This window comes from Hylobates moloch, unplaced genomic scaffold, assembly GCF_009828535.3.
Source record: "Hylobates moloch isolate HMO894 unplaced genomic scaffold, HMol_V3 SCAFFOLD_14, whole genome shotgun sequence".
Taxonomy (NCBI): Eukaryota; Metazoa; Chordata; class Mammalia; order Primates; family Hylobatidae; genus Hylobates; species Hylobates moloch.
The window spans coordinates 73143617-73164904 of NW_026652289.1; the positions used below are offsets into that span (position 1 = coordinate 73143617).

Sequence of the window (21288 nt, forward strand, 5' to 3'; positions counted from 1 at the left end):
AGTGAGACCCAGAGTGGTTAGCTGCCTGTCCTAGTCTATTTGTGGCGTTTCTTTTTTTTTTTTGAGATGGAGTCTCGCTCTGCTCCCCAGACTGGAGTGCAGTGGCGAGATCTTGGGTCACTGCAACTTCCACCTCCCGAGTTCACGCCATTCTCCTGCCTCAGCCTCCCAACTAGCTGGGACTACAGGCACCTGCCACCACACCCGGCTAATTTTTTGTATTTTTTAGTAGAGACGGGTTTCACTGTGTTAGTCAGAATGGTCTCGATCTCCTGACCTTGTGATCCGCCTGCCTCAGCCTCCCAAAGTGCTGGGATTACAGGCGTGAGCCACCGCGCCTGGCTTATTTGTGGCTTTTCAATGGATTCAGCTCACAGCTCTTGACTTCATCTTCTTTCTTTCTTACCATGCTGTTTCCACTGAAAGTTGTTGTATCATTTAATTCAGTTGAAGTTACTGCTTGATAAAAGTATTGTTTGATACTGTAATGGTGGACACATGACATGTCAAAACCCATAGAACTTTACAGCACAAAGAGTAAAGTTTGTTTATTTATTTTTTGAGACACAGTCTTGCTGTGTTGCCAAGGCTGGAGTGCAGTGGTGCAATCTCGGCTCACCACAACTTCTGCCTCCCGAGTTCAAGCGAGTCTCCTGCCTCAGCCTCCCTAGTAACTGAGATTACAGGCATTCACCACCATGCCCAGCTAATTTTTGTATTTTTAGTAGAGATGGGGTTTCACTGTGTTGGTCAGGCTGGTCTCAAACTTCTGACTGCATGATCCACCCTCTTTGGCCTCCCAAAGTGCTGGGATTACAGGCGTGAGCCACCATGCCCTGCCTATTTATTTATTTATTGAGACATAGTCTGGCTCTGTTGCCCAGGCTGGAGTGCAGTGGCATGATCTCAGCTCACTGCCATCTCTGTTTCCCAGGCTCAAGCGATTCTCCTGTCTTAGCCTCCTGAGTAGCTGGGATTACAGGTGCCCACCAAGGACACCCAGCTAATTTTTGTATTTTTAGTAGAGACAGGGTTTCACCATGTTGGCCAGGCTGGCCTCGAACTCCTGACTTCAAATGGTCCACCCTCCTTGGCCTCCCAAAGTGCTGGGATTATAAGCATGAGCCACTGCACCCGGCCTAGTTAGTTATTTTTTAACGACAGAGTCTTCTTCTGTCACCCGGGCTGGAGTGCAGTGGCACCATCGTGGCTCGCTGCAACCTTCACCTCCTGGGTTCAAGCAATTCTCCTGCCTCAGCCTCCGAAGTAGCGGGGATTACAGGTGTGTGCCACAATGCCTGGCTAATTTTTGTATTTTTAGTAGAGATGGGGTTTCACCTTGTTGGCCAGGCTGGTCTCGAACTCCTGGTCTTGAACTCCTGGCTTCAAGTGATTGCCTGCCTTGGCCTGCTGAAGTGCTGGGTGTGATCTACTGTTCTGGGCCTAAGAGTAAACTTTAATGTATGCAAATTAAAAAAATTTTTTTTAGAGGTTAAGGCCTCTCAGGCATGCAAACCTTGACAGGAGAAACTAACTATCACAAATGTGTGAAACAACCTTGCTAAACGGGAAGAAGGTGCTGATTTAAGTAACTTTGGAAATGAGTGGAATCTGTAAGACAAAAGAGACTGTAAATAAGCCTTATACTTTAATTGATAAAGTTACATCCCAAAGGGGTAGAGGTTAACAGTTCTGATCTGGTTTAAAGGAAAATGCATTACTGATTACATATGTAACTACAATTGAACAATTAAGTAAATGGATGGCAGGAGGCAGGCTTTTCACTGTTGGAGTGGAATTTACAGATAAGCAAGGCAGGAGGCTAGAATAATCTTTGTGGTAATAGATTCAGGTTGGAGATACCAGTACAAAATACTTGAGTTAATATACACAAATATATTTCCATTCTTTGTCAGCTGAGAGTTGAAAGAAACAACACCTAGGAGTGCACCTAGTGCCCAGATCTTGGTTTCTTTTTTTTCTTGAGACAGGGGTCTTGCCCTGTCACCTAGGCTGGAGTGCAGTGGCATGCTTACTGCAGCCATGACCTTCCGGACTCAAGCTTTCCTCCCACCTCAGCCTCCCAAATAGCTGGGGCTGGGACTACAGGTGTATGCCACTATGCCCAGCTAATCTAATTTTTTTCTTTCTTTTTTTTTTTTTTTGAGACAGGGTCTGGCCCTGTCACCCAGGCTGGAGTGTAGTGGCGCGATCTCAGCCCACAGCAACCTGTGTCTCTCGGGCTTAAGCCACCCTTGCACTCCAGCCTCCCAGGTAGCTGGGACCATAGGTGCTCGCCCCCACGTGTGGCTAATTTTTGTATTTTTCATGGAGACAGGATTTCGCTATGTTGCCCAGGCTGGTCTCAAACTCCAGAGCTCAAGTGATCAGCCTCCCAAAGTGCTGGCATTACAGGCGTGAGTCACAGCGATTGGCCAAAGTTTTCTATTTTTATAGAGAGGTGGGTCTCCCTATATTACCCAGGCTGGTCTTGAACTCCTGGGCTCAAGCAGTCCTCCTGCCTCAGCCTCCCAAAGTGTTGGGATTACAGATGTGAGCCAACACACCTGGCCCCGGATCTTAGTTTCTAATATTATTCTCCAATAAAAGAAGCTAGTGCTCCTTGGAGAAATAGTTGATTCTGTGATTGGGGCGGGAAATATATATAAGATGAACCTTGAGTATCTTGTTGTGCCAAAAAATAAGGAAGTGCTCTAAAAACAACAACATTTCACATTAATGGGGTTATGTCAAGGGAGCAAAGGAACCAACTGAAAGTTTCCAGTGGCCAAAGCTGGAACACTTTGAGTAGCAAAATTAAAGCAGAATTGGATTATGACCCATAGTATAAAATAAAGTTTTATATTGATATAAACAAAGGATTGAATGAATTAAAATTCTCCTTGAAATACTCTAGTGGCATAGTTTTATGTCGTAGGAGCCTCTAATTTGCTGGAAGTACTTCAGACTTGGAGTACTTAATCTTGTGGGGCTTTGAAGTCACACTTCTTGGATTCCAATCTTGGCGCACTTCTGTTTGTATGATCTTGGGCGAGTTAGTTAAGCTCAGTTTCTTTGTATGTAAAATGGTGGTTGTAATAGTATCTACATCATATAAGGTTTAAATGAAAATGCAAACAGATATGAAACATTTGGCACATAAATCTCAGAATGGGTGAGTATGTAGCCTCCTATTTGAGAAAATAGAGAAATTTGGATCCCCACTTGGAATTCTTTATAATGGAGGTGCCCCCCAACCCCCAAGCTTCTTGTGTAAAGGATAATGTTTAACATTTAAAGAAGTGTTTATCAACCACCTGGTTTGATGTAAACATGTCTCCTTGTTGATTATTAGACCACATAGTTAATAAAGTGAAAGTAACTACATTTGCTCTTTATATAATCATCACAGATATGACTGACTGAAATATCTACAGTTTGAAAAGCAGGATCTAGTTAGTGTACAGTTCAACTCATGCTTATTTGCAAATGGTTTGTCTTTGGGATGAATTACCTGAACTTTGATTTTCAGTCTTCTTTGAGGAACACAGTTCTACATAACTTGTCTGTTACTACCCACACTGGTTAAGTGTGTCCACTCCCATAATGAAAACTGACTCTTAGTATAGTAAAATTAAATATAAAAGTGAATTTTGTGCAGAATACATAATTCTGTACAATATAAATACTGATAAGTTGGCCAGGTGTGGTGGCTCACGCCTGTAATTCCAGCACTTTGGGAGGCCGAGGCAGACAAATCACTTGAGGTCAGGAGTTTGAGACCAGCCTGGCCAACATGGTGAAACCTCGGCTCTACTAAAATACAAAAAAAATTAGCCAGGCGTGGTGGCTCATGCCTGTAATCCCAGCTACTCGGAAGCCTGAGGCAGGAGAAACCCTTCAATCTGGCAGGCGGAGGTTGCAGTGAGCCAAGATTGGACCACTGCACTCCAGCCTGGGAGAAAGAGCAAGACTCCCCCTTTAAAAAAAAAAAAAAGAAAAGAAAAGAAATAAGGGCCTAGCAGTAACTAGAGAGTACAAAGCAATCAGTCCAGGATTACTCATGAACACAGCTCAGAAAGTCTGATATATGTGAGTATGATTCTGAAGCATACAGTTTACCATTAACATGAAGCTGTTGGCAGGGCAGCTGAAGTATGATCAGAGTTCCAGTTCAGGATAATGAGCCAGAGTTCAGGGTGTGGAACAGGCTATTCAATGATGAATTGTTTCAGAAACATATTGAATAGTTCTTTCATCCTTAGCAATACAGTATTGAGCCTGTGGTCAGATGAATTTTATTTTATTACTTTTTTTTTTTTTTTGAGATGGAGTTTTGCTCTTATTGCCCAGGCTGGAGTGCAGTGACCGCAACCTCTGCCTCCTGAGTTCAAGCGATTCTGCTGCCTCAGCCTCCCAAGTAGCTGGGATTACAGGCATGCGCCACCACACCTGACTAATTTTGTTGTATTTTTAGTAGAGACGAGGGTTCTCCATGTTGGTCAGGCTGGTCTCGAACTCCTGACCTCAGGTGATCAGCCTGCCTTGGCCTCCCAAGGTGCTGGGATTACAGGCGTGAGCCACCGCGCCTGGTGGTCAGATGAATTTTAAAGAGCCTCTTTGCGCGAAGTGAGACAGGTCTGATAGGAAATTAAGAGACATTTTAAAGGAACTCTTAATTTGCCTGGAATGTGGGGAAGTAGTAAAAGATTAAATTGTAAAAAGTAACTCAAAACCAGATGATAAAGGTCTTTAAATTTCAGGCTGAAGAATTTAGATTTTATTGAGTTTTGGAAAACTATGGAGGAACTAATGACATAATCAGAATGATGAATTTGGGCTGGGCACAGTGGCTCACACCTGTAATCCCAGCGCTTTGGGAGGCCTAGGCAGGTGGATCACTTGAGGTCAGGAGTTTAACACTAGCCTGGCCAACATGATAAAATCCTGTCTCTACTGAAAATAGGAAAAATTAGCCGGGCATTGTCGTGGGCGCCTCTAATCCCAGCTACCTGGGAGGCTGAGGCAGGAAAATTGCTTGAGCCAGGGAGGCGGAGGTTGCAGTGAGCTGAGAGCGTGCCTCTGGACTCCAGCCTGGGTGACAAAGCGAGACTCTGTCTCAAAAAAATATAAAACAAGAAAGATGATTTGGGAATACTGATCTGGAAGTATCTGCGAGGATGAATTAGAGTGAGAAGAACCTGGAGGTGGGAAACTCAATTAGGAAGCAGTAGTCTAGGTGTGAGGCTAAGAAGAAGCTAAATGAAAACACTGATAATAGGAAGAAACTGACATATTCCAGACATTATTCCCAAAGAAGAATTAACTACACATTGGGACTCACTGCATGTCAGGAGAGAATTAGAAGTGGGTGTAAAAAATGATTCATAGATTTTGAGTCTGAATAATTGTTATATAAATAGGAAAGACAGATGAACTAGCTGCTGTGGAGGCATATGAGAAGTTTGGGTTTGTAGGGGCTAGAAAGCATCTAGAAAGCATTTCTAGAAGCATCTAGAAATGTGGATTATATGCTGTGCAAGTTGAGAGCCAGAGGGTCAGTCATACAGCAGTGTTTATTGAATTCCTAGTAGAAGATGAGATTTTCTAAGGGGTAGGAATAGATGACAGAACTTTGGTGTACTCCACATTTAGAATAAAGTTTCAGTCAAGGAGTTAAAGAATGAATAGTCCCAAGTTTTCAAAGATAGAGTATCCAAAAGCAAGAGTCACTCAGCAATATCGACTTCATTCATTCTGATAAACTGGTGATCAGAGAGCATGGTTCTCAACCGTATCAGACTCAACTCTCCTTTTTTATTACAAATATTTTATAATACGCCGTTTTTTTTTTTCCTTTGAGACAGAGTCTTGCTCTGTTGCCCAGGCTGGAGTGCAGTGGCACTATCTTGGCTCACTGTAACTCCGCCTCCCAGGTTCAAGCGATTCTTCTGCCTCAGGCTCCCAAGTTGCTGGGACTACAGGCACCCGCCACCGCACCTGGCTAATTTTTGTATTTTTAGTAGAGATGAGGTTTCACCATATTGGTCAGGCTGGTGTCGAACTCCTGATCTCAGGTGATCTCCCGCCTTGGCCTCCCAAATTGCTAGGATTACAGGCGTGAGCCACTGCGCCTGGCCTAATATGCCCTTTTTAAAATCCTGAAATGAAATCTATAGGTAATATAATATGTAATTTTACAAAGCAGTATGATACCCTAATTGTAATATATTGGGGAAACATAAAGTAACTTACAGTTACACAGTATGTATTTTAAAATGCAAATGCATGGGCATGAACCCATAATAGGTGACATAAGAAATAGTCATATCTTCTTTTTTTGAGATGGAGTCTTGCTCTGTCACCCAGGCTGGAGTTCAGTGGCACAGTCTTGGCTCACTGCAACCTCCACCTCCCAGGTTCAAGCGATTCTCCTGCCTCAGCCTCCTGAGTAGCTAGGACTACAGGTGCATGCCCAGCTACTTTTTTTGTATTTTTAGTAAAGGCGGGATTTCACTGTGTTAGCCAGGTTGGTCTCGAACTCCTGACCTTGTGATCTGCCCGTCTCAGCCTCCCAAAGTGCTGGGATTACAGGCATGACCCACCATGCATGGCAAGAAATAGTCACATCTTTTGTACTAGTATGGAGAATCACCTTGACTAAGAGTTACAAATAAAGTCTATTTGTGTTGGTGACTCAAATATCACAAGTAAGAGGAAACTATTGAGCTAAGGTGAAATAAAAGAGGATGGAATGATTTGGTCTTCAGGCTCTTCCAAGATGAGCGGGGAATGACTTCAGAATTTTGAGGAAGAGGGAAAAAAGATTCGAAGTAATCTTGGTAGAGAATGAGAAACAATTGATAGAAGGTGGGTAAAAGGGTTATTGAGAATTATCAAGTGTTTTGCTGAAGTTGGACAATAACAGATGGGTCAGGTTAATGGCCATGCAGTTTTCTTGTAGGGAATGAGAGACAAATAGAGGAGATGAAAGTGGTTATTACAAGGCCGGGCGTGGTGGCTCACGCTTGTAATCCCAGCACTTTGGGAGGCTGAGGCGGGCGGATCATGAGGTCAGGAGATCGAGACCACGGTGAAACCCCGTCTCTACTAAAAATACAAAAAATTAGCCGGGCGTGGTGGCGGGCGCCTGTAGTCCCAGCTACTCGGAGAGGCTGAGGCAGGAGAATGGCGTGAACCCGGGAGGCGGAGCCTGCAGTGAGCCGAGATTGCGCCACTGCACTCCAGCCTGGGTGACAGAGCGAGACTCCGCCTAAAAAAAAAAAAAAAAAAAAAGAAAGTGGTTATTACAGCAGCAGCTTTTAACATGCTAATCAAGACTAGGCTGAATTGAGAGGCCAGCAATCTTAAAAGATGATTAACAAATAATTGTCAGCCCAGTGGGTGGCTCATGCCTATAATCCCACTACTTTGGGAGACTGAGGTGGGTGGATCACTTGAGGCCAGGCGTTTGAGACCAGCCTGGCCAACATGGTAAAACTCCATCTCTACTAATAGAAAAATTACAAAAATTAGCCGGGCGTGGTGGGGTGCGCCTGTAGTCTCAGCTACTTTGGGAGGCTGGAGGTGAGAGAATCACTTGAACCCAGGAGGCGGAGATTGTAGTGAGCGGAGATCACCCCATTGTGCTCCAGCCTGGGCGACAGAGGGAGCCTCTGTCTCAAAAAAAAAAAAGAAAGAAAAAATTGTGAATGGTAGTAATGGTTGCACAACAATGTGAACGTATGTAATACCACTGAAGTATACACTTAAAAATGGTTAAAATGGTAAGTTTTATGTTGTGTATATTTTGCCACCATAAAGAAAAAAATTGAACACTTAAAAAAATATAACTTGGTTCTCCAAGTGTCATCATAAGACTTCTTGTGGAGATATGTGGAGAATTTTGTGCTTGCAGCACCTTTTTTTGGTGGTATTGTGGACATAAGGGAATGCATTGCAGCTGTCATTTCAGCCGTCAGTGGTGATATGCTGCAAAGATGATTTCTGGGATGAATCAATTGACAGGACTGATGTATACTGGGTGTCAAAGGGAGTATATATTGAGCATTGTAAGACTAGAAGCAACTGTGATCTTTCTTCAACAAATTGTTTTTGATTTCATACTCACATAGGTACTGAGGAATAAGTTTTGAAAATATTCCATTCATTGGCCGGGTGCAGTGGCTCACACCTGTAATCCCAGCACTTTGGGAGGCCGAGGCAGGTGGATCACGAGGTCAGGAGATCAAGACCATCCTGGCTAACACGGTGAAACCCCGTATCTACTAAAAATACAAAAAGTTAGCTGGACGTGGTGGCAGGCGCCTGTAGTCCCAGCTACTCGGGAGGCTGAGGCAGGAGAATGGCGTGAACCTGGGAGGCAGAGCTTGCAATGAGCCGAGATTGGGCCACAGCACTCCAGCCTGGGCTACGAGCGAGACTCCGTCTCAAAAAAAAAAAAAAGAAAATATTCCATTCATTTTGAATCACTCCGTATTACTTGGTAGTCATACCTCCTTAATTAGTGTTATTTTCGTTATCAGGTAAAATAACTAGAGCATGGATTAATTGTTCTATAATAAAAGCTTGGGATGGAGCCAAGCAGAGTACTTTTATATTTATACATGTATCAAGATGAATTATTTGCTGTTCTCTTAAGGGAGTTTTGTTGTATTTTAAAAACCAATTTCTTTGAAATCTTTTGGAGTGGGTGGGTACATGTTAGGTCTCACTTTGAAAAAGTGAAATTTAAAGTTTTTTTTTTTTTTTTTTAATAGTCTCACTCTGTTATGCAGGCTGGAGTACAGTGGTGCATTCATGACTCACTGAGGTCTCAACCTCCTGGGCTCAAACCATCCTCCCTCCTCAGCCTCCCAAGTAGCTGGGTTTACAGGTGCATGCCACTACACTCAGCTAATTTTTAAATTTTTTTGTAGAGACAAGGTCTCGCTATGTTACTCAGGCTGGTCTTGAACTCTTGGGCTCAAGCTCTCCTCCTGCCTCACCTCCCAAAGTGCTGGGATTACAAGCTTCAGCCACTGCTCCTGGCCAAAAGTATTTTTTAGCATTCTTTTTTCTTTATATTACCAAGACTGACAATTTACAAACTATGAAATTCACATAATTTAAATAAAATATACAGTTCAGTATATTTTGGATATATTTTTGGTAGATTTACAGAATTGTGCAACTATCGCCACAATGGGAATTTGGAACATTTTTCTTTTTTTTTTTTTTTCCTTTTTCTTTCCCTCTCTCTCTCTCTCTTTTTTTGTGTGTGTGTGTGTGTGTGTGTGTGTGTGTGTGTGTGTGTGTGGTTTTTTTTTTTTTTTTTTTTGAGACAGGGTCTTACTCCAGGCTGGAGTGCAGTGGCACAATGATAGCTCACTGCAGCCTTGACTTCCTGGGCTCAAGCAATCCTCTCGCCTCAGCCTCTTGAGTAACTGGCACTACAGGCACGCATCACCATACTTGGCTAATTTTTTAATTTTTTGTAGAGACATGGTCCTGCTGTGTTGCCCAGGCTGGTCTCAAACTCCTGGGCTCAAGGGATCCACCCACTTCAGCCTCCTGAATGTTGGGATTATAGGTGAGAGCCACTGTGTCTAGCCTATCTTTTTTATTATTCTAGTGGGTATGAAGTAGTATGTTGCTTTAATTTTAATTTATTGGTATTTAGCATTTTTTCATGTGTCTATTAGCTAGTCATACATCTTTGTTGGTAAAATGCCTGTTCAAAATCTTTTCCCCATTTTTAAATTGGGTTATTTATCTTATAGAGTTGTAAGTTTTATGTGTACACACTGACAACTGTGTAAAAAAAAAGAGTTGTTTATGTGGATACAAGACCTTTATCAGATAGATGATTTGCAAGTATCTTCTAGTCTGTGGCTTGTGTTCATTTTCTTTTTCTTTTTTTTGTCACCCAGGCTGGAGTGCAGTTGCAAGATCATGGCTCATTGTAGCCTCAAACTCCTGGGCTGTAAGTGATCCTCCCACTTCAGCCTCCCAAATAGTTTGTCCAGAGGCCTGTGCCACCATGCCCAGCTAATTTTAAATTCTTTTGAAGAGATGAGATCTCACTGTGTTGCCCAGGTTGATCTTGTCTTCCTGGGCTCAAGTGATCCTCCCACCACTTCGGTCTCCCAGAGTGTTGGGATTACAGGCATGAGCCACTGTGCCTAGTTTGTCTTCATTTTCTTAATGATATATTTTAAAGTGTAAACATTTTTAATTTGCATGGTCTAATTTTTGATCTTGTGTGCTTTTGATTGCATATCTAGAATTTTTTATGGTCAGTCATGAAGATTTTCTCCTGGTTTTTCTAGAAGTTACACTGTTTTAGATAGAAAGGTTATATTAGAAAACTGTAAAAAAAAAAAAAAAGAGAAGACAACTCAGATGTATGATTGCCTTTAAAGCTTATCACTTAGTTGGCCAGGCGTGGTGGCTCACGCCTATAATCCCTGCACTTTGGGAGGCCGAGGCAGGCTGATCACAAAGGTCAGGAGATCAAGACCATTCTGGCTAACATGGTGAAACCCCTTCCTACTAAAAACACAAAAAACAAAAAAAACTTATCATTTAGTTTTTTGTTGTTGTTGTTTTTTGAGATGGGGTTTTCCTCTCGTTGCCCAGGCTGGAGTGCAGTGGCACAGTCTTGGCTCACTGCAACTTCTGCCTCCCAGGTTCAAGCGATTCTCCTGCCTCAGTCTGCTGAGTAGGTGGAATTACAGATGCCTGCCACCACGCCCAGCTAATGTTTGTATTTTTAGTATTTTTGTATTTTAGGCTGGGCACAGTAGCTCACGCCTGTAATCGTAGCACTTTGGGAGGTTGGGACTGGTAGATCACCTGAGGTCAAGAGTTCCAGACCAGCCTGGCCAACATGGTGAAACCCCATCTCTACTAAAAATAAAACAAATTAGCCAGGCGTGGTGGCAGACGCCTGTAATCCCAGCTACTTGGGAGCCTGAGGCAGGAGAATCACTTGAACCTGTGAGGCAGAGGTTGCAGTGAGCTAAGATCACCCCACTGCAAGAGCGAAACTCCGTCTGAAAAAAAATAACAATAATTTATGGTTTATTGAGTACTTACGTCATTTGGTGGGCTTATTAGTGTAAATTATGTCATTATTTAATCCTCGTGTAACCTTTTAAGTATTTAGAGATAACCAGGTATAAGGCAAATGTTACTGTTTGAAAGTGGTGGGAGAAGGCTGGGCATGGTGGCTCAAGCCTGTAATCCCAGCACTTTGGGAGGCCGAGGCGGGTGGATTGCTTGAGGTCAGGAGTTGAAGACCAGCCTGACCAGCATGGTGAAACCCCGTCTCCACTAAAAATACAAAAATCAGCTGGGCGTGGTGGTGGGCGCCTGTAATCCTAGCTACTCAGGAGGCTGAGGCGGGAGAATTGCTTGAATTGCCTGGGTGACAGAGCGAGACTCCATCTCAAAAACCAAAAACAAACAAGAAAGTGGTGGGAGAAGCGTTGTTATACTGATTGTGTGATTGTGTCTCTAGTGAAGATGTTCTGACCCTAATGTTGTCTTTAACAATGTAAGGTAGCAAAGAGAATGCTTAGGCTATACCCGTGTTTCTCACCCTCACTTTTATTCTTTTTGCTCCAATTTTCTAAATTTAAATTTTACTCATTATGGCATTTTTACAAAGGATAGTAAAATACTCTGCCAGTACGTCTATTCCCTTATAAATAAGATACCTTACATATATGTATGAATATGAATTCAAAATGAAGAGGGCAGCACCTATTTTGAAGGTGATGCTGAGAACGAGTGCTCCTCTAGTACTTTCCTTTCTGAGGTGCGCAACAGTGAGCTTGGGGTGTAGATTTGGATAGTTGTTTATTCATAGTTTTGGGTAATTTTTTGTTGAAAGGGATAAAGGAAGTGGGTATACGTTTTAAGATACTGTTTTGAAAAAGTATAGTATGAATTTTCATTGTGAAATGTAACTGTGTTGCTATACTTTTATATTCTTTATATCCTTTTAACGTCTGCCTTTGCTTTAGGAGGCAGTGTCTAACAAGAGCTTTATCATGATCTTTCTGCAGACTCCTGTCTTCTCAGTGTCTTGTGTTCTGGAAGGTCTGGTTTCTCTTCATATTGGGAACAAGGAGGCAAGAGAAAGGGAGAATGGATAGTAATTTCATCTTTCACTTCTTATCTCTGTTCTGCAGCCGTGCAGTCGGAGGTCCTTGTGCATGAAGACAAATTTGTTCTATGGCCTCGGAGTTGGGTGCCAGGGATGATGGAGGCTGCACTGAGCTGGCAAAGCCCCTCTATCTTCAGTACTTGGAGAGGGCCCTCCGGTTGGACCATTTTCTGCGACAAACGTCAGCCATCTTCAATAGGAATATTTCTAGGTATGTTATTGTATCTTTGCAATATGTTTTTCCAAATTCCTGATTTCCATTATCCTTACAGATTTTATAGGATTAAAGTATCTTATGATTTTTGTTTGATATTTTCTTTTGCCTCTTTCAAATAAAAACAGTCAATTTATATTCTGTAAAGTGTCCAGTTCTAACTTTAAATTATATTTTATTGGGTCAGCTGTAATTGTGGACTCATTCTTCAATTTATAGTGATGACAGTGAAGATGGACTGGATGACAGTAATCCCTTATTGCCCCAGTCTGGGGATCCCTTAATACAAGTTAAGGAAGAACCTCCAAATTCATTGCTTGGTGAAACTTCTGGAGCAGGCAGTTCTGGAATGTTAAACACGTATTCTCTGAATGGAGTTCTACAGTCAGGTCAGTGTGGTGTGACATCCCCCTTTGGACTATCGTTATCTTGGGGCAGTCATCCTTTAATTTTTTTATTCTTTGTGTTTCTTTATACAGAATCAAAATGTGATAAGGGGAATTTATATAATTTCTCTAAGCTGAAGAAAAGCAGAAAGTGGCTAAAGGTAAGAGATAAAGCAGGATGTTTACAATGCAGATAGTCTGCTAAAGTTACTAATAGATGGGAAAGTTATCAACTCATTTTGGCAGATTGACAGAGTTTTTCAAATATGATTCTTTTATACTGGATGTGGTTTTTTGAAGAGATTATTGAGAAAATCTGGAAGATTCAGTGAAGTCATTTAGCAAACATGAATTGAGTACAGGTTGAGTATTGCCAATCTGAAATGCTTGAGACCAGATGTGTTTCAGATTTTGTTTTTGAGACGACGTTTCACTCTTGTTGCCCAAGCTGGAGTGCAATGGCATGATCTCAGCTCACTGCAACCTCCGCCTCCTGGGTTCAAGTGATTCTCCTGCCTCAGCCTCCTGAGTAGCTGGGATTACAGGCACGCGCCACCACGCCCAGCTAATTTTTTTGTATTTTTAGTAGAAATGAGGTTTCACCATGTTAGCTAGGTTGGTCTCAAACTCCTGACCTCAGGTGATCCGCCTGTCTCAGCCTCCCAAAGTGCTGGGATTATAGGCGTGAGCTCCCAGCCTCAGATTTTTTTTTTTTTGAATATTTACAGTACAAAATGAGATATCTTGGAGATGGGACCCAAGTTAATAAACACAATTCATTTATGTTTTATATACACCTTAACATAGCCTGAAGGTAATTATATTTTTCCCTTGGGGATGCTGAATAAACTGTTTTATATACCTGTGTTTTGACTGTGACCTGTCACATGAGGTCAGGTGTGGAATTTTCCACTTGTGGCATCTTATTGGTGCTCAAAACCTTTGAGATTTCGGAGTATTTTGGGTTTTTGGAATAGGCATGCTCAACCTGTTATAACGTACTGAGGGGAAAGAGGAAGTACAAAAATTTATCAGATGAAGTCTTTGCACTCATTGGGTCACATAATCAGGAATATTAATTCCATAAGTTCCATAATTTATATTAATTCCATAACTTCCTTAAGTTCCTGAGTAGTTTATTCATTTAACAGATGTTGATTTAGTGCATCCATGTGCATGTGCCAGGTACTGTTATGGTTGGGCAAGTTTCCTGCCCAATGGTGCTTACATTCTAAAGGAGGCAGGCAGTTAGTAAGCCTGTAAACAAGTAAATAAACATGGCTTCTTTAAAGACGTAACATTTCAACTGATTCTGAGTGATCACAGAGAACCATGTTATATCTAGGGTAACGGCATTTCGGTCAGAAGGAACAACTACAAAAGTCCTGAGAAAAGAAACAACTTAGTATGTTTGGTGAAAAAAGAAGTCTAGTATGGCTAGAGCACAGTGAATGAGGAGGATGGTGGAAGATGAAGTTACAAGACTGTGATCACACAGGCTTTGTCTATGTTAAGGAATTTGTGTTTTACTGTCTTTGTAGTCATAAGCCATTGGCGTGTTTACAAGCAGAGAGGTTGTTAATCTCATTTACACTCTTAGAAGATTACTGTCAGTGGCCAAACTGAATTAAGGATAGTATTTCTTTTATTGGAACTAATTATTTCTCTTTTATACTTTTCCTATGAAGTACTCAAAAGCAATTAAAACCCTTCATTATTATCACTAGGTCCTTCAAAAGGCTCATGTGTAAAAGGTCCGATTTGGTCAATATCAGTTGCGCTTTAGGTTGTTGGAAATGCAGAAATTGTTATGTTTAGCTGTCATATTTTGAAAAATTGAGTTATAATTCATTGTCATAAAATTCACCTTTTCATTTTATTTTATTTTATTTTATTTATTTTCGAGACAGGGTCTCACTTTTTCACCCTGGCTGGAGTGCGGTGGCACAATCTCAGCTTAGTGCAGCTTCGACCTCCTGGGTTCTAGTGATCCTCCAGCCTCACCCCTGTGAAGTAGGACTACAGGCCCGCACCACCACGTTCAACTAATTTTTGGGGGTTTCGCCATGTTGCCCAGGCTGGTGTCGAACTCCTGAGCTCAAGCAATCTGCCTGCCTCAGCCTCTCAAAGTGCTGGGATTACAGGTGTGAGCCACCGTGCCTAGCCAAATACACCCTTTTACAGGTTAAAACTTAGTCGTTTTTCGTGTATTTACAAAGTTGTATACCCATGATTACAATGTAATCTCAGAAAATTTTTAACATTCTGAAATGAACCCTGTACCCGTTAGCAGTCACTCTCCATTTTCTTTTTTTCCTTTTTGTTTTTTGAGACGGAGCCTTGCTCTGTCGCCCAGGCTGTAGTGTAGTGGCGCGATCTCAGCTCACTGCAACCTCTGCCTCCTGGGTTTAAGCGATTCTCCTGCCTCAGCCTCCTGAGTAGCTGGAACTACAGGCGCTTGCCACCACGCCTGGCTAATTTTTGTATTTTTAGTAGAGACAGGGTTTCACCGTGTTGGCCAGGCTATTCTCAAACTCCTGACCTTGTGATCCCCCCGCCTCGGCCTCCCGAAGTGCTGGGATTACAGATGTGAGCCACTGAGCCCGGCCAGCAGTACTCTCCATTTTCTATTTCCTCTGTCCTTTGGCAGCCACTAATCTGCTTTTTGTTTGTGTTGATGTGCCTCTTCTGGAATTTTTGTTTTTGTTTTCTTTTTAAGAGACAGGCTCTTGCAACTGTTTCCTAGGTTGGAGTGCAGTGATGCAGCCATAGCTCACTGCACCCTCGAATTCCTGGGGTCAAGCAGTCCTTCCTCCTCTGTCTCCCAAGTAGCTGGGACTATAGGCACATGCCTTTTTCTGTAGAGAAGAGATCTTACTAGGTTGCCCAAGCTGGTCTCAAACTCCTGGCCTCAAGCAGTCCTCCTGCCTGGGCCTGCCAAAGTGTTGGGATTACAGGTGTGAGCCACCACTCCCAGCCTAGACATTTCATATAAATTGAATCCTAGGATAACGTGACCTTTTATGACTGACTTCTTTAATTTAGCATAATATTTTCAAGGTTCTTCATATTGTAGCCCCTACTAACGTGTTATTCCTTTTCATGGCTGAATTACATCTCATTATCTGGATATTCCACATTTTATTTATCCATTTATCAATAAATAGATATTTGGGATATTTCTCCTTTTGGGCCATTACAGCTTGCTTTCTATATTTTTTTATACCCTATAGGTAGTTGTTTTTTTTGCCTTCCTGTTTGGCATGTATGTATAGTTTATATGTATATGATATTTATGTATTGCTTATACTTTTGTAAGTATTCAGAGGAATTTTTAGCCTTGTTGCTGATAACATGTCCCATGTTTTATTGCATTTTAATTTGTATTCCCTAAGTTTAATTAGTATTCTTAATGTTTTTCAGTTGAATTTATAAAGCATATCATAAGGGGAACTGGAGTGACTATCTTCCTGCTGTTTTTGTCATTGTTTTGGATCTGGGAAAAAATGCTTGGATTATAAATGGGATTGCTTCACAGCAAAAGATACATTTCTATTTTCACCCTTTTCAGAGCATTCTGCTAAGTGATGAATCCAGCGAGGCTGATTCTCAGAGTGAAGATGGTGATGAAGAAGAACTCAATCTTAGCAGAGAAGAACTTCACAACATGCTTCGACTACACAAATATAAGAAACTTCATCAAAATAAGTATAGTAAAGACAAGGAGGTAAGAGTTTCAGGAGAAACACTTCAAACTGAGTATTCACCCTCTGCTTTATAGTCATTAAAGATACATCATTTTGGCTGAGCGTGGTGGCTCACACCTATAATCCCAGCACTTTGGGAGGTCGAGGTGGGTGGATCATGAGGTCAAGAAATTGAAACCATCCCGGCCAACATGGTGAAACCCCCTGTCTACTAAAAATACAAAAATTACCTGGGTGTGGTGGCGTGCGCCTGTAGTCCCAAGCTACTCAGGAGGCTGAGGTAGGAGAATCGCTTGAACCCAGAGGCAGAGGTTGCAGTGAGTCGAGATCAAGCCACTGCACTCCAGCCTGGGGACAGAGCGAGACTCTGTCTCAAAAAAAAAAAAAAGATACATCATTTTATGGAGCTGGAAATCATTATCCTCAGCAGGGAGTGTAAGTGGGAGCTGAACAATGAGAACACATGGACACAGGGAGGGGAACAAGACACACTGGGGCCTGGGCAGGTGGGTGTAGGAGGAGGGAGAGCATCAGGAAAAATAACTAATGCTTTCTGGGCTTAATACTTAGGTGATGGGTTGATAGGTGCAGCAAACCACATGGCACATGTTTACCCGTGTAGCAAACCTGCACATCTTGCACACGTACCCTGGAACTTAAAAGAAAATTCCTGACTGGGTGCGGTGGCTCACGCCTGTAATCCCAGCACTTTGGGAGGCTGAAGTGGGCAGATCACTTGAGGTCAGGAGTTGGAGCCCAGCCCAGCCAACTTGGTGAAACTCCATCTCTACTAAAAATACAAAAAGTTGGCCGGGCGCAGTGACTCACGCCTGTAATCCCAGCACTTTGGGAGGCCCAGGCAGGTGAATCATCTGAGGTCAGGAGTTCGAGACCAGCCTGACAAACATGGGGAAACCCTGTCTCTACTAAAAATACAAAATTAGCTGGGCGTGGTGGTGCATGCCTGTAATCCCAGCTACTCAGGAGGCTGAGGCAGGAGAATCGCTTGAACCCAGGAGGTGGAGGTTGCAGTGAGCCGAGTTTGCACCACTGCACTCTTGGCTGGGTGACAGAGTGAGACTTCATCTCAAAAAAAAAAAAAAAAAATTTTTCTAAAATTCTCTGGAATCAATGAAATTGAACTACTAATACTTCAGATGTACTGGACTAAAAGATATGTTCTTCAAAAAAAAAAGATACATCATTTTAACTTTATGTTTAGGTAGCAGTGGAACAGCTTTATTGAGATGTAATTCACATAACAAAACTTCAGCCTTATATAGTGTGCAATTCAGTGTTTTTTTTAATATATTCATAGTTGGGTTACTATCATTACGGCCTAATTCCTGAACATTTACATCACCTCATAAAGAAACTGCATGCCTCTTAGCTGTTGCCCCTCATTCTATCTGTCCCTCAGTCCAGGCAGCCACCAGTCCACTCTGTTTCTTTTTTCTTTTTTTTGGACAGAGTCTCGCTCTGTTGCCCAGGCTGGAGTGCAGTGGTGCGACCTTGGCTCACTGCATCCTCTGCCTCCCAGGGTGAAGCGATTCTCCTGCTCAGCCTGCCGAGTAGCTGGGATTACGGGCGTGCGCCACCACACCCAGCTTTTTTTTTTTTGCATTTTTAGTAAAGACGGGTTTTCACCATGTTGGCCAGGTTGGTCTCGAACTCCTGACCTCAGGTTATCCTCCTGCCTTAGCCTACCAAAGTGCTGGGATTACAGGCGTGAGCCACCATCCCCAGCCCAATCCACTCTGTTTCTATAAATGTGCCCATTCTAGACATTTCATACAAATGGAATCATGCAACATGTTGCTGTGTCCAGCTTCTCTCACTTAATGTCATATTTTCAAGATTGATTAATGTAGCATGTATCAGCATTTCATTTCTTTTTTTGCAAATATTCGTTGTATTTATACCTTATTTTATATATGCATTATCCAGTTCATGAACTATGATTAGCATATTTCTACTTTTTGGCTATTTTGAATAATGATGATATGAAGATTTGTGTGGATGTGTTTTTATTTCTCTTCATTATATACTTAACAGAGAAGTTGCTGGGTCATATGGAAACTCCTTGTTTAGCCTTTTGAGGAATTGCCAGAATGCTTACATTCTAGTGTTGCTTATTCATGCAGTTGCTCTTTGGGAGTAGTGTTTCTGTCTTAGAAAGCTCTTCATACACTAACAATAAAATGATAGTTTTGAGTGACAACTATTTGAACGCCGTTACCAAAGCCTTCTATTTCTTTCTTTTTTATTTTTTGAGATTGAGTTTCACTCTTGTTGCCCAGGCTCGAGTGCAATGGTGCAATTTCGGGTCACTGCCACCTCCGCATTCTGAGTTCAAGCAATGCTCCTGCCTCAGTCTCCCAAGTAGCTGGGATTATAGGCGTGCGCCACCACGCCCAGCTAGTTTTGTATTTTTAGTAGAGATAGGGTTTTTCAATGTTCGTCAGGCTGGTCTCAGACTCAGGTGATCCACCCGCCTCGGCCTCCCAAAGTGCTGGGATTACAGGGGTGAGCCACCCCGCCCAGCCGCCTTCTGACTATTTCTACAAGTGTGGGACATTGTACATAATGAGCAGTAGTATATTTGAAGACGTAAGAATTTTCTAGCAATTAGTTAAGGTCCAAAGTTAGTTCAGAGAGATTGGAATAATATTCCGAACCTTATAAACCTGTAGAAGTGGTAAACACAGTATCTGACCATTTTGATGTAAAAAGTTCCTTCCTTCTTTTTTCTTTTTTTTTTTTTTTTTTTTCACCGGGTGAGTCCGTGCCGATCTCAGTGCAGTCGCCCCCAGGGTCCATCCGCACTCCAGCCTTTGTATGGTCTCGATCTCCTGACCTCGTGATCCGCCTGCCTCGGCCTCCCAAAGTGCTGGGATTACAGGCGTGAGCCGCTGCGCCTGGCCAAGTTCCTTCCTTCTTAAACTCCAGCACTAAGGGACTTGGCGCTCCAAGTATTTGCTTGTTTTTTATGTTTATTTTTTATTTATTTTTATTTTATTTTTTGAGATGGAAGCTCTGTCACCCAGACTGAAATGCAGTGGCATGATCTTGGCTCACCGCAACCTCTGCCTCCTGGGTTCAGGCAATTCTCCTGTCTTAGTCTCCCAAGTAGCTGAGACTACAGAAGCCCACCACCATGCCTGGCTAATTTTTTTTTAATTTTTAGTAGAGATGTGGTTTCATCATGTTGGCCAGGCTGGTCTTGACTTCCTGACCTCAAATAATTTGCCCACCTTGGCCTTCCGAAGTGCTGGTGTTACGGGCATGAGCCATGGCGCCCAGCTGAGCCACCATGCCTGGCCTGCTTATTTTTTAAATTCAAGTAAAACATACATATAGGAAAGTTCTCAGACTTTAAGTGTACAGCTCAGTGCATGCTAATTTAATTTTGATTTTTAACAGAGGACATTGTAATAGTTCCCTATGTTAATCTTTCAGTCTTATTTCAGTCCTCGGACAATTTATTTGGCTATAATCCAGGAAAGAGATTTAACAGTGGGCTACGTAATTTTAATTTATATTTATGCATTAGTAATATGTGAGACAAAATTAATATGAGATTTGGGGATTAAGTGAAACATTTGAAAGCATTTACTTATCACTTCCTGGATGGAAAGAGTTACATTATTCATATGTTAGAATTCTGGCAATGTAGGCACTATCTATAATAATAGCAGTCTCTCTTAGTGGGAGATGAAGAGAGGAAAGACTTGAAAGATTGAAGAATTGGGATGACTGGTGACTATTTGAAGCAGGCATATGACTAACAGAAAAGCAAGCATGAAGGGCCAGTTGCAGTGGCTCACACTTGTAATCCCAGCACTTTGGGAGGCTGAGGTGGGCTGACACTGAGGTGGGCTGACACCGAGGTGGGCTGACACCGAGATGGGCTGACCACAAGGTCAGGAGATCAAGACCATCCTGGCCAACGTGGTGAAACCCTGTCTCTACTAAAAATACAAAAATCAGCTGGGTGTGGTGGCGTGCGCTTATAATCCCAGCTACTTGGGAGGCTGAGGCACGAGAATCGCTTGAACCAAGGGGCGGAGGTTGCAGTGAGCCGAGATCACACTGCTGCACTCCAGCCTGGCAACAGAGCAAGACTGTGTCTCAAAAAAAAAAAAAAAGAAAAGCATGAGGAACTGTTGGTAATAGAAATATGGTTTATTTCTTGGTGGTGAATTTCCAAGGGGAGACATTTCTGCAAGGAATTAATTTCATGTCTTAGTATATGTCAGGTTTAAGTAAGTATTCTGTAGAAATTCAGAAGCATGAAGAGTTTTGCTTTCTTAAATTATTTTCAGTGACCTGTTACGTGTATAGGAGTTGAACTCATTTTGTTTGAAGTTAAGGAAGTGATTCCCTTTGATATACTAGATGTTACTGATCTCTTTGTGGGAAGAATACTGTATTTAGGAGCCATGATTTCCTCTGGCTTAGTTTTCTGTAGTAAAGATAATTTGAAAGCTGTACTATAGAAAACCGGCCCATCATGGTTTTTGCCTGCTTCAGTTGCAGCAATATCAGTACTACAGTGCAGGCCTGCTCTCCACATATGACCCTTTCTATGAGCAACAACGGCATCTACTTGGACCCAAGAAAAAGAAATTTAAGGAGGAAAAGAAACTTAAAGGTGAGCATGCTGAACTGCCTTCCACGTATATTCATTCTTAGTTTCAGAATTGCATGTGGCCTACTGGTGCATTTGGACTTTATATATAGTCCATATGTAGAAATTTGCTTTATCTGAAAAACTCTCCTTTCTATTTAGTAGCAAGTACAATT

At 42.2% G+C, this 21288-nt stretch overlaps 1 protein-coding gene across 2 annotated transcripts in view; it reads left to right on the forward strand.

Moving 5' to 3' along the window:
* The window catches only part of INO80 (INO80 complex ATPase subunit), a 139348-nt gene that overhangs the window by 7940 nt on the left and 110120 nt on the right, over positions 1–21288 (forward strand). For both annotated transcript variants that reach the window (XM_032176234.2, XM_032176235.2), the window contains exons 2-6: positions 12201–12386; positions 12609–12778; positions 12869–12936; positions 16347–16502; positions 21016–21136. In XM_032176234.2, the coding sequence (XP_032032125.1) occupies positions 12244–12386; positions 12609–12778; positions 12869–12936; positions 16347–16502; positions 21016–21136 (658 nt within the window). In that variant the 5' untranslated portion in view covers positions 12201–12243. The remainder of the gene's footprint in view (positions 1–12200; positions 12387–12608; positions 12779–12868; positions 12937–16346; positions 16503–21015; positions 21137–21288) is intronic.